The sequence below is a fragment of the Rhinopithecus bieti genome, unplaced genomic scaffold (assembly GCF_001698545.2).
Source record: "Rhinopithecus bieti isolate Rb0 unplaced genomic scaffold, ASM169854v2 scaffold_14549, whole genome shotgun sequence".
NCBI lineage: Eukaryota > Metazoa > Chordata > Mammalia > Primates > Cercopithecidae > Rhinopithecus > Rhinopithecus bieti.
The window spans coordinates 811,020-827,992 of record NW_016808027.1 but is presented as its reverse complement, the minus strand read 5'-3'; the positions used below and the strand labels follow the sequence as shown (position 1 = coordinate 827,992).

The window sequence follows — 16,973 nt, the reverse complement described above, 5'->3', positions numbered from 1 at the left end:
AGGCTACACACTTCCTTTCACCAAAGCAAATCTGGTTATAACACTTGCTGAGTATTCAACCTGCCAATGGCAGAAGCCACTGCTGAGCCTCTAATATGGCACCATTTCTAGAGGGATTATACAGCCATCTAGTACCAAGTTGACTTTAAAAAGCAGCAGCAAGTTTTGTTTACTAGATTATAAATGTATTTTTGGATATAGATTTGCCTTCCCTGCCCACAATGTTCGACAAGTGGAATTACAAACTGTTGTTATAATAATACTAGCTTTTGTAATTGCCCATGTATTTACCTTTAACGAGAGCTTTATTTCTTCTTATAGCTTTGAGTTACCATCTAGCATCCTTTCATTTCAACCTGCAAAAATCCCTCTAGTATTTATGCAGGGCGGGACTGGTGGTAATTAATTTTTTTTACCTTTTATTTATCTGGGAATGTCTTAATTTCTTCCATACATTGGAAGAACACTTCTGCTGGATGTAGGATTCCTGATTGAGTTTTTTTTTTTTCTTTTAGCACTTTAAATATTTAATATATCAGCCCACTGCCTTCTGGCCTTAAAAGTTTCTGACAAGAAGTCTGCTGATAATCTTATTGAAGATTCCTTGTATGTGATGAGTTGCTTCTCTCTCACTGCTTTCAAGATCCTCTCTGTCTTTTAACAGTCTGATTATAATATGACTCAGTGGAGGTCTCTTTGAGTTCATCCTATCTTGGAGTTCACTGAGGCTCATGTATGTTTATATTGATGTCGTTTATCAAACTTCGGAAGTTTTAGGCTGTTATTTCTTCAAATAATCTCTTCGTGCTTTCTCTCTTCTCCTTCTGGGACTTTCATAATACATAGGTTGGTTTGCTTGAAGATATCCGAATCCCACAGGTCCCTTAGGCTTTGTTCAAGTCAATCATTTTTTTTCCTTTTGTTTCTCTGACTTGATAAATTTAATTGTTCTATCTTCAAGTTTGCTGATTCTCTCTTCTGACTGCTCGAATCTGCCTTTGAATCTCTCCAGTGGATTTTTCATTTCTTATTCTAATTTTCAGGTTTAAAATTTCTTTTTGGTTTCTTTTTTCGTTGTCTATCTATTTGTTGATATTTCCATTTTGTTAATATATCATTTTCTTGACTTTATTCATATCTTCCATCAGTTCTTTGAAAACCTTTAAGACAGCTGTTTTAAAGTCTTTAGTAAGTCCTCCCTTTCTCAGGGATACTTTCTGTTGCTTAATTTTTTCCTTTGGCTGGGCCATATTTTTCTGTTTCTTTGTATGCCTTGTGATTTTTTTGTTGAAAGCTGAATATTTGAATCTATTAATATGGTAACTCTAGAAATCAGATTCTCTCCTTTACCAGGGTTTGCTCATTTTTTTTTTTTTGTTTTGTATTTGATTATTGTAGGCTGTCTCTGTGTCAAGGATTAGGCTGAGGTCTAAATGTAAGGTCTTCTCAGGCCTTTTCTAAGCCTGTGCATTTCTCTGGGTATATGTGGTGACATTCTCATTTCCTCTGTATAGGAAGCTGCTTTTAAATGTCCCAGACTTTAATGTCTGGCTCCCAAAAAAGGGGGAAAGGAATGGGGATTAAGAAAAGAAATCCTTTAAATTCCCTGGAAGTTTCTTCAGCTGGAGCAGAAAGGGCTTATGACAGTTGTGGATGGGTGTGTGTGCAACAATGGTTGTGTGCCTCTGTGTCTGCACCTCAACAATTAGAAGTAGCAATCAGTGATCACAGCACAGATCTCTAAAATTTGGAGGACAGGGATCTTTTTGCTCACCCTGGCTCCTGCAAGCTGCATGTGAGTTACCCAACGAATATATTTATTATTCTAATTTTCAGGTTTAAAACTTGAACCATGAGATTGGGAGTTCTCACGCCATTCTCCTGCCTCAGCCTCCCTAGAAGCTGGGACTACAGGCGCCCGCCACCATGCCCGGCTAATTTTTTTGTATTTTTAGTAGAGACGGGGTTTCACCGTGTTCACCAGGATGGTCTCGATCTCCTGACCTCGTGATCCACCTGCCTCAGCCTTCCAAAGTGCTGGGATTACAGGCCTGAGCCACCGCGCCCGGCCGACGTAAACTTTTAATAGAGTGTGAAGATTATTTGTGTCCACAGTTTCAAAATTGTTACATCAGACTGATTCTGCCAATGAAACTGTTGTCTAGATGAGGAGACACATTCTTGATGCTTTCTACTCTATCATCTTCTCAGAATCCTCTAGTGAAATAGTCTTTGATGATTTATCTACTATACCAAATAGATATAGTTAAAGTTGGGACCCTAACTTAACAGCATAGGGTATTACATAAACCAAAACGGATACTGTTTTCCTCATAACCATAATCTAAGGGCCTAGGAATTAATGGAAATGAAAGTAGCTCCTCTTACAATATATCTAATAGTCCGCTTGCAGATTTTTTGCTTCTCATTCTATAATTTTTGGCATTTCTGATTTACAGGTCTTAGTTCCTAAGGAGGTACTCTTACTAGGAGACACAATCATGGTTCCACTGAACTGGAAGTCAAGATTGCTACTGGCCACTTGCATTTCTCATTTCACTGAACCTATAGTCAGACAAAGAGGGGTTCATTCTACTGACTAGGTGACTGATACGGTTTATAAAAATAAATATAATTGCTGTTATACCTTGAGGTAAAAAAAAAAAGTATCTTTGGGACTACAGTATTATCTAGGGCTCCTCTAAGAAGTTCTATGTCTTTTAGTCTTTTAATGAAGACTACAGCAACCCAGGAAAAGCAGGACCTTTAAAGACTCAGACCCTTCAGAAGTGAAGGTTCAGAAGACCACATCAGTTAAAGAACCCCAACCAGCCACGGTGCTGGACGAGGACAAACGAACATTAAATAGGTGATGGAAAAAAGGATTTACGAATATTCACTATGGCCTCCTGACCAGTTAAGAAATGATCACTGTAGCAACTATGCATATTTTCATGTGCATTTTCTTCCTTCCTTAGTGTGTGTGTGTGTGTGTGCACTCGCATGCACACTTAAACTGCTAGCGGTGATTGACTTTACAACTTAGTTTTTAGGATATAAAATATCCATAAATTTATTTAGAAGGAAAATATCATCCAGCGATGGCTACAGTAACTGATGGAACTGTGTCTCATCCTTCTTGAGAAGATGGTGAAAGTGTCTTCAGTGTAAGAGGAAGAGTTCCTTCATGTTAGGTAAAAGCATGGTGCAGTTGCTATTGTTGTATGGAAATTAAATATGGAGGGAAGCAGGAGGGTAGATATTGGGGTTCCAAGGGTTGAACGGTGCCAGTTATCTGCCTGTTTGCTCTCAGCCTTCACCCCTTCCTTCTGTGTTCTTCTGTGTATTGCAGGGGGCTGGAGCCACCTCCTTAACTACACTTCCCAGACTGCCTTTCCAACTAGTTAGATACTGCCAATAGAAGGAATTCATGAGAGACTGGAAGGCCAGAGCTGGGGAGAAGCAACTGTCTTGTTTGGCTTCTGATAGCATTTCTGTCTGCAGCAGCAGTGATAGTGCAGCAGCAATGGTAGTACTAACCATGGTAACTGCACTGGCAGAGATTCCAGCCTTGGTTGAGGCATCACATCTTCAGCAGGTCTACAATTAAGTGACACCCTCCCTGAAAGCCCAGCAGTGGATATAGACTTGTTGACTTCAGTTTAGCAGTGATGCAGCTTCTGATCTCTGGTTATCAACGCTTCTTCCTTTTTGTTTGCCCCATACCCCTCTTCTCCACTTAGCTCTTCCATCCCTTCTAACAGCCACGTAATCAATTCCCTCTCTTTATCACTGGTGATATTTTAGGTAGAATAATGGTTCTCTGGGTATGATTTTTAAGAGTGCTTACCTTTTAGAGCTACATACTGGAATATTTATAGATGAAATAATATGAAACATTTATGGCTGTATATATCTGAGATTTTCTTAAGAATATTCCAGGAGGGGCGTGATGGGGCATAGATGAAACAAGATTGGCCATAATTTGATCATTGTCAGGTGATAATTGTGGGTGATAGGTACCTGGAGTCAATTTTATGATTGACTCTAATTTTATATGTGTTTAAAAACTTTCCATAACAAAATGCCAATTATCTCTCCCTGCCAAGAATTAATAAATGAATAAACCAATCAATAAACCAATGAATCCCTTCTATTTTTAATACCGTAAGTGGGTTTTATATTTCTGTCTACAGCCTGACAGGCTCATAGAGAAAGCTTATCTAAGAATGAAGCCAGGACCCGGCAGAATGGCTTCCGTGAAGAAGGGTGGCAAGAAGAAAAAGGGCCATTCTGCCATCCATGAGGTAGTGACCCGAGAATACACCATCAACATTCACAAGTGCATCCATGGAGTGGGCTTCAAGAAACGTGCCCCTTGAGCACTCAAAGAGATTCAGAAATTTGCCATGAAGGAGATGGGAACTCTAGATGTGCGCATTGATACCAGGCTCAATAAGGCTGTCTGGGCCAAAGGAATAAGGAATGTCCCATGCCGAACCCATGCGCAGTTGTCCAGAAAACATAATGAGGATGAAGATTCACCAAATAAGCTCTATACTTTGGTTACCTACATACCTGTTACCACTTTCAAAACTACAGACAGTCAATGTGGATGAGAACTAATCACTGATTGTCAACTATATCAAATAAAGTTATAAAATTGCAAAAAAAAAAAAAAAAAGAATGAAGCCAACACCAAGGAAAACAAAGATGTCTTCATGTGTATGACAGAACAAGTAACAGACTAACAGAAGCTGTACACATGCTCAAGAAATAGAGATGCACACAGAGACCTGACAACATCCTGTGCACCTATATACAGCCAAAGCATCCAGCAGATTCACCTGATTTTTCACATACATGAACCAATAAATTCCCCTTTTGTTTCAGCTACTTTGAATTGGACTTCTATTACTTGCAAACAAAACAACCCTAACTAATGAAACCCCTAATAAATGATCACTATTATTATCTCAACCCCTTGAGTAACTAACCAACCACAATCATCACTATATAAAATCTAAGTAACTTATTACATATATACACATATATATTTAGGCATAATTCACAATAGACTATGCTAAGTATTAAATTAACTGGAAACACTAAATTAAACTGATCCCTAGAGAAGGGATTAAGAGGCATGGGCTAAAGCAGTCAGAGAAGGCTCCTGGTAGGGAAAGGAGGAAGGTCTGAGCTGGCCCTTAGAAAATGTACAGAATCTACATAAGAATATAATATAATGGTCATGAGCATGGTCTCTGGAGCCCGATAGACTTGGTTCAAATCCTGGGTCTGTTACCGACTAGCTTCGCAACTTTGGGCAAGTTACTTAAATGTCTGTACTTATTTCCTCATCTAAAAAATGTGGATAATAATAGGAGACCTACCTCACAGAGCTGTTATGAGGACTTAATGAGTTAACATATATAATGCTGAGTACAGTGTCTGCTGCATTGTAAGTACGACATATGTGTTTTTATTACTATCAAGAGAGGAAGGACCAGCCAGAAGGAATGGCCTCAGCAAAGGTGCAGAGTGGGAATGTACAAAGCTTATCTAGAGACCAGTGAACAGACTTACTGAGCTGACACAAAGGGCTCGTGAAGGAGAATCGTCTGGTAAGACAATTTACAGATGACCAGTCAGAGGCAGGGAAAGTGGCTTGCCAAACATCTTGATCTCTCCTAACAGCACACAGGAAATTGGCGGCACGTGTCTGCAGCCTTTCTGGGAGCTTCAGTAGGTGGCATTATCCCTGCTTTGAGCACTTACAGCCTATCTTTATGGCACCTCCAAGCTGCTATGGGTTATTTCCTTGGATATTTATACACAAAAACACAGAATGGACTCCGGGAGGTAGAACTTACTGCTCTGCGATGGCCAAATTGGGTGGCAGGGAGGTGAGGCCATTGCCTGTGAGGAGCAGGACACGGAGGTGTGGCAGAATCCCCAAATCACAGATGGCCTCCGCAGTCAGGCTGTTGAAGGAAAGGTCCAAGAACTGCCATGCAAAGATGAAAGATGGGGAAGATAAGCACTCTGTGTGACAATGATGCTCATATATATGATGTGGGAACTACTTTCTAGAGTGCCCCATTGCCCACAGGAAAAAACCCTCCTGCACCTTTAACATTAAAGGTCTACTAGAGTCAGTACCCAACCGGTTTTCTAGCCTTACTTGCCACTACAAATCTTTGTTTATCCTGTAGTGCTGGGCAAATAGACTCCTCCCCGCTCTTTGCCTCATCCACCTATAGATCTTTGCTTGTACTTTTTGCTTAAATGGGAATGCCCCTCTTCCATTATCCTAATCCAAGCTCCCAAAAGACAGCTCAAAAGTTGCCTCTTTGTAAAACCTTCTCAATGCCCCAGACAGATGGAATCTCTACCTCCCCTAACTTAGACTGCTTTATCTAAACTGCTCTCAGGGTACTCGGGGTACTTATCCAAGTCTGCCAGGTATCTGGCATATGGATATGCCTAGCATAGTGCTTGGCACACAGTGGTGGACTAGATCATAAACTGGTACTTGGAGGACTGTGGGGTCAAGTGCCATGCCACTGTAACACTATCCTTGTAAGTTAGCATAAGACCTGGAGCAAAGTAGTTGCACATAAAAAATGAGCTGAAATAAACTGGCTTCAGTGGCTCACGCCTGTAATCCCAGCACTTTGGGAGGCAGAGGTGGGCGTATCATGAGGTCAGGAGATTAAGACCATCCTGGCTAACATGGTGAAATCCTGACTCTACTAAAAATACAAAAACTTAGCTGGGCGTGGTGGCACATGCCTGTAGTGCCAGCTACTCGGGAGGCTGAGGCAGGAGAATCGCTTGAACCTGGGAGGCAGAGGTTGCAGTGAGCTGAGATCACGCCATGCACTCCAGCCTGGGTGACACAGCAAGACTCTGTCTCAAAAAAAAAAGAAAGAAAGAAAAAAAGAAAAAAAGAAATAAAAAGAAATAAACTGGCTTATAAGGACAATAAACCCAAATTTTCACCCTATTGTCAACCACCTTCTAACTGGCCTTCTGTATTCATTAGATAGTTGACTGGGGTCAAGGGGCCAAGGAGTCAATCAGAAAACTGTGTTTCTCCGCAGAAACAAAGAAAATCAGGATAAATGACATCTGTCCAATATTTGTTCTCCTTCTCCTAAGCTTCTGTAGACACTATATATACAAGTTGGCTCCCTTTCATGCACCCCTATTTCTTATGTGCTTCCGTGTGCCCACCTCCTCAACATACACTGAAGTCTATTGAATGGGGTTGGTTTCAGCGCCTAATTCAATTGGTACAGGAGTAAGTCTTTGGTCAGCCACATCAGTATTACATAGTCAGACATATACATGCTACAGGTTACCATCAGAGAAGGACTGGGTTTGGTCTGACTCTGCTGTAATAATTAATTGATAGTTCTGCAGACCTGGGCATAAGTCCTGACTAACCATGTGATATTAGGCAAATTACTTAATCTGGGTTTCCTTATCTGTAAAGTAGAAATAAGTGGTTCTTATGTAAATAAAGCCTTTATCCTGGAGTCTAGTATACAGTAAATGCTTAATGTTGGCTGTCATCATCATCATCATCATCATCATCCTTTCATTCCTCAACCCTATGCATAAGGCTTACTTTGCACCCATCCCTGCCCTTTAGGAGCTCCCAGCCTACTCAGCTAAATACATGTATATGTTCATTATGTAGCAATGCTACTGGGATAGATGTCTGAAGACAGACCAATCAGGGCACAAAGGAAGGAAATGGTCAGGTCTACCGGGGGATCAGGACAGGCTTCACAGGGTAGGTAACATCTGAGCTGTCCTCAGAGACCAATAGGTATTCACCAAATTGTGGAGGGCAAAGAGACATTCAGGGCAGCAAGTGGCATGTATGGAAGACAGGAGGCAGGAGGCAGCCTTGCTTGTTCTGAGAACCATGAATAGTTTGGTTATGACCGAAGTCCATGGTGTAAGAAATGGCTTGACAAGACTCGCCAAGTACTACAGAAGCACCGAGTTCATGGAATTGCTACCATGAGCAAATTCCAAAGTTTGAGGGTTCAGACAATGAGGTGATCCCACTTGGCTGGAGCAGAGAAGCCTACAGGAGGAAGACCTGGAAAGGTGCCTGAGATAAGCACAGGGAAAGGTGGGGAACATTCTCTCCCTCATACTCATGTGTGAACAGTCAGCCTACGGATTCTATCTACCTCCTTAATATCTCTCATACTTGTTCCCTCCAATCTATTTTTTATACAGAAGCCAGAATGGTTTTTCTAAAATGCAGTTCTGACCCTACCACTTAGCTTAAAACGCTTCAATGAATCCCTATTCTCCATAAGGTTTAAACTCCTCAGCAAGTTTCCAAGGTTCTCCCCAGTCTCTTTTCTGCTACTCCTCCAGGTTCACATATCACTACACTCTACTGTTTCTTAGTCTCTATTCCAACCATACTGAGCTGTTTCATTAGCATTCTAGCTCAGAAGCTGGCCTACTGCTATTTTGTATAACCCATGAGCTAAGAATAATTTTTGCTTTTTTCTTTTTGAGACAGGGTCTTATTATGTCACTCCTGGTGTGAACATGGCTAGAGGGCAGTGGTATGAACATGGCTCACTGAAGCTTCAAGCTGCTAGGCTCAAGTGATCCTCCTGCCTCAGCTTCCTGTGGGTCCACAGGCATGCACAACCATGCTATTTTTTTTTTTTTTTTTTTAATTTTGTAGAGACATGGTCTCATTTTGTTCCCAGGCTGGTCTTGAACCCCTGGGCTCAAGTGATCCTCCTGCCCTGGCCTCCCAAAGTGCTGGGATTACAGGTGTGAGCCACCCTGCCCAGCCAATTTTTACATTTTTAAATGGTTGAAAAAATCAAAAAAAGAACGAGTGTGTTTCATGTGTAAGTTATGTGAAGTTCAGATGTCAGCGTCATGAACTTTTAGGCTGGGCGCTGTGGCTCACGCCTGTAATCCCAGCTCTTTGGGAGGCTGAGGTGGGCAGATCACTTGAGGCCAGGAGTTTGAGACTAGCCTGGTCAACAAGGTGAAACCTGTCTCTACCAAAAATACAAAAATTAGCTGGGTGTGGTGGTTCCCCCTTTAGTTCTAGCTACTTGGGAGGCTGAGGCATAAGAATCGCTTGAACCCAGGAGGCAGAGGTTGCAGTAAGCCGAGATTGTGCCACTTATTCCAGCCTGGGTGACAGAGTGAGACTGTCTCAAAAAATTAATTAATTAATTAAAATAAATAAAGTTTTATTGGAACACAGCCATCCTCATTTCTCATTTGTTTACATATTATCTATGGCTGTTTTCCATTATACAACAGCAGAGCTGACTAATTATGATTACTTATGACCATATATTATTGTCTAAATATATATGGTCATATATATTTGATATAGCCTAAAATATTCACTGTCTGGCCTGCTGTACAGAAAAAGTGTGCTGACCTCATTCTAGCTGCTTTGACATAATGTAGGATCCAAATTTGCTTTCTATAGAATTAAGGGCAATTCAAAGAAATGAATAGCCTTAGAATCACAGGCCACAGAATTTCAGAGCTGACCCAGAATTTACAGAGGGGAAATGTTAGTCCCAGAGAGGGTACAATGTTTGGCCAGGTAGGCATGGCAAAGTACTGGCAAAACCAAGACAAAAGAAGGTCTTCTGACTGCCAGGGCAGGGCTCCAGCTGAACCTTCTTCAGATCTGTAATCTGAGAATCAAACCATGGCAAGTTAAGTTTTTCTAAATTGACTCCTAAAGAATTCTTCTACTCTGGGCTTTTCCTCCTGGGGCAGCCTTTTTGGCAAACAAGAACAGAAGACTCCTAACCTGGCTACTACATCTGCTGAGTCACATCAAGTTTTATTACACATCAAAATATTCATTACTGTGAGCTGCAAATTCAGGATATTTGACAGGTTTATCCTTCTTAGGGAGCCCTTGCAAATCACAGACAGATGAAAACAGATGGCTGGGCAAGAGATTTCCTGTTTTCATTTATATTCTGCATCTTAACTTTGATCTGCTCTCTTATGTAAATACCCTTTCGTAAGGGTAGGTCTGTGGATAAATCATCTTCATCAGATGCAATCACACTATAAAGTAAGGCCTCCAAAAAAGTCACTCATGATCAATCACTAGATCCAAGCTAGTCAGTTGTGGGGTCAGAGCCTACGGTCATGCCTCCTCCCTTCAACCCACTGGCACTTGAAACAGGTTTGAAATGGTAGGGTAAGAAGACAAAATGCATGGTACAATGCACAACACAGGAGCTCAATGACTACTCTTTGAAAAGTAGAAAACAAATAAATGGAAATTCTTAAGAAGCTCCCAGGCTCAAAGGTCAGGGACATGGCTCCCTATATCTCTAGACCATCTGAAACCTGTTTCCTTCTGTCTATTCCAAAATCTACTATTAAATATTTATTAACACAGAAAAAAATGCACCAGTTGTTGTAAACTTATTTTCTATTTTATTCAACTTTCAAGAGCTTTGCTTCCTGGACAAGTGTGAGGACTACTTTTGTCCCAGATCATAGTAAATTACTGTTATCTTCAATATGACTTGAGACCATGGAGAGAAGGTTCCACTACAGTCACCAGAATATGCTTTAAAAATGCAAAGACATATAATCCAATTTAGGAAGATGGCTATTCCAAGAGCTTAAAACCTTTTAAAGCTTTGGCATATGAAGGCCATCAACTCTGAAAAACTCACTCTTGTAGAAGGTTCCCCTCACTGACAACACCAGGTTAAGTGAGGCTTTTGTGAAGAATGGCTGACCCTTGATGTTTGCTGATGAAATGATTTAAGTTAACAGCTCTTTGGGGTCGACCTCAAGGTTCATGACGTGCAGACATTTTGCTGAGATTTGACTCTGAAATACTTCTACTACAGCATGTGGAGAAGAGTCTATTACTCAGTGAGTGAGCGTGGCCAGATGCCCAGCCCCACACGTGGCTCCAATTCTGTTGTCCTTTACTCTCCACATATGCAGTGACTCTCAGGTAGTGACAAAGCTTTGTTCCTTTGTAAAAAGTGACCCACAAGTCTTCATGAAAGCTGAAGAACTAATCAACTTGAACTATGAGGACATGTGCAGAAAATACATGGCTATGGGAAAATTTAGGAGAAAACCAAGAATGCAAACAAAATTTTTCTGTATTTTCTAATTTGGGGTTTGAAGAACAGCTGTGAATGTACAAATGTTCAAGACTCTGCTGCTGATCCCATAGAATCCCTATTCATACTCATCTCCAAGGTTATAGACTAGGCCTATAGCCTGCTCCATCCCAGCCACTGAGACTGATTCAGCTCACTTAGACCACGATGAGTCTCTGGAATGAGTCTATAATATCTCTAGTTGAGCCGGTCCAATCTGCTGCACCTAGCTCTTAAGCTCCATGGCTCCTCAACCTCCACTAGATCCAGATCTCCCCTCAAAACTCTCCCTCCTATAATATTCCATTTTAAAACTCACTTTTCCACACAGACTCCCTTGGACATGACCTTTGGCATTTATTTTCCAGGACCATGCACCATGGTTAAGTCTTTGGTATCAACTATTTGCTGCCACTTCTACCGTCACCACCACCTCCATCACTATCACTACCCTTACAACTCCCACCCCCACCCTCCCTAGAGGCCAGCAATGAAGCAAGGGCCTGGCTGTACAGGCCCAGCAAGCCCCTTCCCAACAGTTATAATCAGTAAAGCTCTATACTCATTCCTTACAGGGGAACTTGGTGGGCACCAAAAACTTCCTACCGCCAACTTACTTCCAATAACTTAAAGTCTCCATATTTCACGTAGATAGTTTTGATGCCATTAAATGCGAGATCCAGTTCCTTTAGGGCTGGAAACGTATGAAATGCCTCTATATGGGGAGGAGAAAGAGAGTCTGCAGTTTGTAAAGGACTTAAGAGAAAGATATTAATAATTACCATTTACTGTGTCCCTACTGGGTTAGGCAGGCACTGTATAAGGTACTCTTCATACATGGCCTCTAAATCTCCAACAACGCAGAAAAATAGGGATTACTACTTCCATTCTATGGCTGACTAAGCCGCAGCCAAACTAAGTGATTTGCCAGAATGAAATTGCTGGTAAGTGAAAGAGCCAAGGATTGAATCTAAGTCTGCTCAACAGCAAAGCACATTTTAAAAATTATCTTCATTAATCCTGATTACAAAAATTAAAACACAACTAAGAAAAGAGTCAAACATCATAGAAAATAAAAGTTCTGTTTAATCCCAACATCCAGAGACAAGTATTAAAAGTTGCATATATAGCACTCAACTTTTTCTCATGTATATATCAAAATACACACACATACCTCTTTTAACAAAAATAGAGTCATTCTGTACACATTGTACTGACTTGCTTTTTCCCTTAACAATGTAACTTAAAGATTATTTCATGTCAAAACATATAGATATGCCTAATATCTCTTGATGTTCTACTGTATAGATATATGCTAGTTTACTAATCCATTTCCCTATTGATAGCCTTTAGGCTATATGAATAAAAGGTAAGAAACTACATGAACAAAAGTTTCTCTCTCTGAATGAGAACTGAACTTTTTCTAGCCCTGTTCCTCTGGTAACCTGAAACCAATGGTATAGTAACTGCATTTCCAGGCAGCATCACTTGTGGTAAAAATCACCCTAGGTTGGTAAATTACATCTGGGCTAGGAGAAACTGTAAATGAATGATAAACGCCTGAAGGGAGCACCATAATTTTGGGCTTCCCTATGTGTAGTGATTCCTATAATTGGACATATCCTTTGCAGAAACTCTAGAAGCTATGTCTATAAGTGTTATAACGTATATTGGCTCCTGTGGCGAATGAGATTTCTAAGCCAGGGTGGTTTTTGCATCCACCCAATGACAGTCTCACTGTCTTGTACCTGAGCTGACACTGGGGGTTGGGAGGAGGGGCACAAAGAATGCCTCATGGATGGCTTTGGGAACTCCACTGAAGAGAAACTCCTGATGCTGGCAGTACTGGCATTCTGTGTGGAATTATTTAGAGCCTTCTAAGTGAACCTGATGTTAAATATGGCCCATGGTAGTCTTGTAAGTCCGAATGTTCAGTAGAACCTAATAAAGGCTGCTTTGTGAGTATTTCTGGATGTTTCCAATGAACAGCCTTGTACGAGTGTATTTCTATGGAATAATTTCCTGGAAGTAAAGCTACTAGATTAAAGGCAATGACTACTTTAAATTTTAAGAAACATTACCAAATTACCTCCAAGATGTTACATCAATGACTATACTTCCACAGTTCAATGCAAGAATATCCATTTCCCTACCAATGCTGGCTGTCATCAGCCCTTTTCACTTCTGCCAGTATTTGACAGGCAGAAAACAGTATCTTGATCCATTGTAATTATTAGTGAGGTTGAACATCTTTTTATACACCTATTGGCCTTTGTATTTCAAGCCCAAGCTCCTGACAGAACACCCTGTCTCCTAAAGGGCGGGACCTCATCACATGCTTCTTTGAAAACAATCTTCAAACTCAATGCAACAAAACTGAACTTATCCTATTTCCCTCTGACCTGCCTTTTCTCTAGTGTGCTGTGCCCTGTTTCAGTGAAATGCCCCCTTGATTCCTCCCTCTCCTTACATCCCTATCAGTCTATCAGTTACCAAGTCCTGTGGTTTCTACTCCTTCTAAACCAATCTCAATCTCTCTCTCTCTCTCTCTCCCTCTCTCTCAATCCTCTGCTCTCTCGCTCTCTCTCTCTCTCTCTCTCTCTCTCTCTCTCTCAATCCTCTGCACTCTTCTTGTCATAATCCTGGCTCAGGCCTCATCTCCACGCCCCTAAAAACCTGAAATAATCTCCCAGGTATCCTGGCCTCCATCTTCTTCTTATCTTATAATCCACTCTTCTCACAACTGCCACTGAGCTTCTCTATTTAAAACCCTTCCAAGGCTCTCTTTCGCCTATAGCACTAAGTCCAATTCACTCCTGGTCCTTGATAATCCAGTGATAAGTCAATCTCTCTAGTTTCATTTGTCCCCCACATGCTTCCCTTGCAAACATACAAAACCTCTCCAGTCTTCCTGATCAGGTGCTGCCATTCCACATCTGCTCCAGCAGTCAGAAATGCCTTCTTACCTTCTAGTTCCTGAATCACTCCTACTCATTTTTTTGGTCTCAGCTTAGGTGCTCCTCTTCTCAGAAGTTCCTCCTGACACTCTGGCCTGGCTTGAAGTCCTACACATATGCTTGTATAATATTTCCTGATTCTCTCTTTCACTGCTCTCCCCTCATTCTGCTCTAACTATCTGTATCTGAGTCCATCTCTCTCACCAAACCATGAGCTCACCAGAGCAGGACTGGATGCACTCATTTCTAAAAGCCAAGTATTTACATAGTCCTAATACCCAGCAGGGGTTGCTGTGGATTTGCTGAATAACAGAAGGTTTTATGCTCCCACAGGAGCACCTGACAGGCTTAGAAACATTTTTATACACCCATCTCATATGAGCCTGCGAGGTATCCTGCAATGGGAGGAAAAAAAGAAGGGAATTATCCCCATTGACAGAGAGAAAAGTAGCAGATCACAGAAAAATGTTCTAAGTAGGTAGTGCCAGAGCAGGACTGGAATCGAGGTCTTTATGCTCTCCAGGACCCAGCCTATTATACCCCAAGAAAGAGATGTGCGGCCAATCATGGATGGATAGATAGACAAATCCTAACACATGTGAATGGCTGTGCTGGCTAAGAGAAGGAAGAGAGCTTTCAAGAAAGAAAAAGCTTACCTAGAGGCAGCAGGTTTTCTGAGGCATTGATATAAATCACAGAATGAAAATGCTTGAAGTCATTTTCCTTAGCCTGTAGGAAAGCATTTCAGAAAAAAAAATATCCACAAGATTAGTTCCCTGCCTAGAAGCCTTGCTGAAGCTTCAGGGCCACTGTCAGAAGGAACAAAGACCTACAGGAATAAGGGACATCCTTAGCACAAGAGCAGCCACTTGAGTGCTGTAAGCATTTTCCTGCTTTTTTTCCACTATGAAACATTTCAAATGTACAGAAAAGTATACTGAATGGCACTCTGAAGACCCATATCACCACTATCCAGATGTATGTATTTAACACAGCTGAATATTTTGCTGTCTTTGCTTTAAATTTCCTTAAAGAAAATATTATACAGGGTGAACCACCACCATTACCACCCCGTCCATGTATCCCCTCACTAATCCCATAACAGCTATCCTGAATTGCAGACTATCATTCCCATAGTTGGTAGTTTTTGTTTGTTTGCTTGTTTGTTTGTTTTTGAGACAGGGTCTCACTTCCATTGCCCAGACTGGAGTACAGTGACACAATCTGGGCTCACTGCAGCCTCGACTTCCCCAGCTCGGGTGATCCTTCCACCTCAGCCTCTTGAGTCGCTAGGACTGCAGGCACACGCCACCAAGACTGGCTATTTTTTTTTTTTTTGTATTTTTAGCTGAGATGGGGTTTTGCCATGATTCCCAGGCTGGTCTCAAACTCCTAGGCTCAAGTGATCCGCCCGCCTCAGCCAAAAAAAAGCGAAACCCAGTAGAAAAATAGACAGTAGATAAATATGTTAGTATGCAGAAGAGGAACTTGAAAGGCCAGCAAATACAGGAAAAGATATTCAGCCTCATAAGTAATCAGGAAAATGCAGTGCCTTTTTACAATAATCACTTTTCCCTAAGTCCTAGGATTACAGGTGTGAGCCACTGTACCCAGCTCCCATACCTTTTTTATACTTGTATTATACACGTGTGTGTGTATCTATCAACTATATATAATGCTAGATACAGATAGTAAAACTTTACATTAAATGCAATAATATTGTAGGTATTATTCTGCAACCTGCCTTTTCACTCAACACTGTTTTTGAGATTTACCTGTGTCGATACATGCAGCTTTTGAAATTTACATATGTTGACAGATGTGGTTCTAGTTCGATCTTTTTTTTCTTTTCTTTTTTTTTTGAGACAAAGTCTCGCTCTGTCACTCAGGCTGGAGTGCAATGGTGCAACCTTGGCTCACTGCAACCTCACCTCCTGGGTTCAAGCAATTCTCCGGCCTCAGCCTCCCGAGTAGGTGGGATTACAGGTGCCTGCCACCATGCCCGGCTAATTTTTGTATTTTTAGTAGGGACAAGGTTTCACCACGTTGGCCAGGCTGGTCTCAAACTCCTGACCTCAAGTGATCCTCCTCCTACCTCAGCCTCCCAAATTGCTAGGATTACAGGCATGAGCCACCACGCCTGGCCCCAGTTCAACCATTTTAATTCCTGTACAATATTCCATTGTTTGAATATATTGCAAGTTTATTCATTCCCATTTAGTCTGTTTCCAAATTTTATTACAAACAATGATGTAATTAATGTTCTTATACACACCTCCTCATCATAAGAGTTTCTTTAATGATATACTCCTATCAAGCTGTGGGGAATACACAGCTTTATGAGATGATACCACATTGTTCTCGAAAGTAGTTAAAACAATTTATAGTCCTACCTGCAGTGTATGAGAAGTCCTATTTCTTTAAATCCTTGCAATTGGCATTATAAAACTTCGATTTTTTCCAGCCTGATTATTGCAAAAAGGCACTGCATTTTCCTGATTACTTATGAGGCTGAATATCTTTTCCTGTATTTGCTGGCCTTTCAAGTTCCTCTTCTGCATACTAACATATTTATCTACTGTCTATTTTTCTACTGGGTTTCGCTTTTTTCCTATTGTTTTGTAGGAGCTCTTGACATATTCTGGATCCTAATACCTTTTGGTTATATTACTTGCTAATATCTTATCCTAGCCTCAGCTTATCTTTTACCTTTGTTTATGGTAACTTTTGTTAGATAGATATTTTTAATTAAATTTCACAGACATTTTCCTTTATGGTTTAACCACAAAGCTAGCAAGCATCCGCTCATCCCATGGGTCTCAGCTAAGCTACCACCCTCTCCAGGGTG

General features: G+C 41.1%; 1 protein-coding gene and 1 pseudogene across 12 annotated transcripts in view; one reads left to right on the top strand and one right to left on the bottom strand.

The window, feature by feature from the left end:
* XRRA1 (X-ray radiation resistance associated 1) overlaps positions 1-16,973 on the bottom strand; it is a 97,731-nt gene that overhangs the window by 60,916 nt on the left and 19,842 nt on the right. For 7 of the 12 annotated variants that reach the window (XM_017885253.1, XM_017885251.1, XM_017885255.1 and 4 more), the window contains 3 exons: positions 14,782-14,854; positions 11,786-11,883; positions 5,874-6,007 (listed from right to left, as the gene is read on the bottom strand). The exons of 1 other annotated variant lie outside the window; for it this stretch is intronic. In XM_017885253.1, coding sequence (XP_017740742.1) covers positions 5,874-6,007; positions 11,786-11,883; positions 14,782-14,854 — 305 coding nt within the window. The remainder of the gene's footprint in view (positions 1-5,873; positions 6,008-11,785; positions 11,884-14,781; positions 14,855-16,973) is intronic. 4 more of the 12 variants (XM_017885254.1, XM_017885256.1, XM_017885262.1 and 1 more) reach the window with 2 other exon arrangements.
* LOC108537631 (60S ribosomal protein L31 pseudogene) lies at positions 3,912-4,626 on the top strand (annotated as a pseudogene).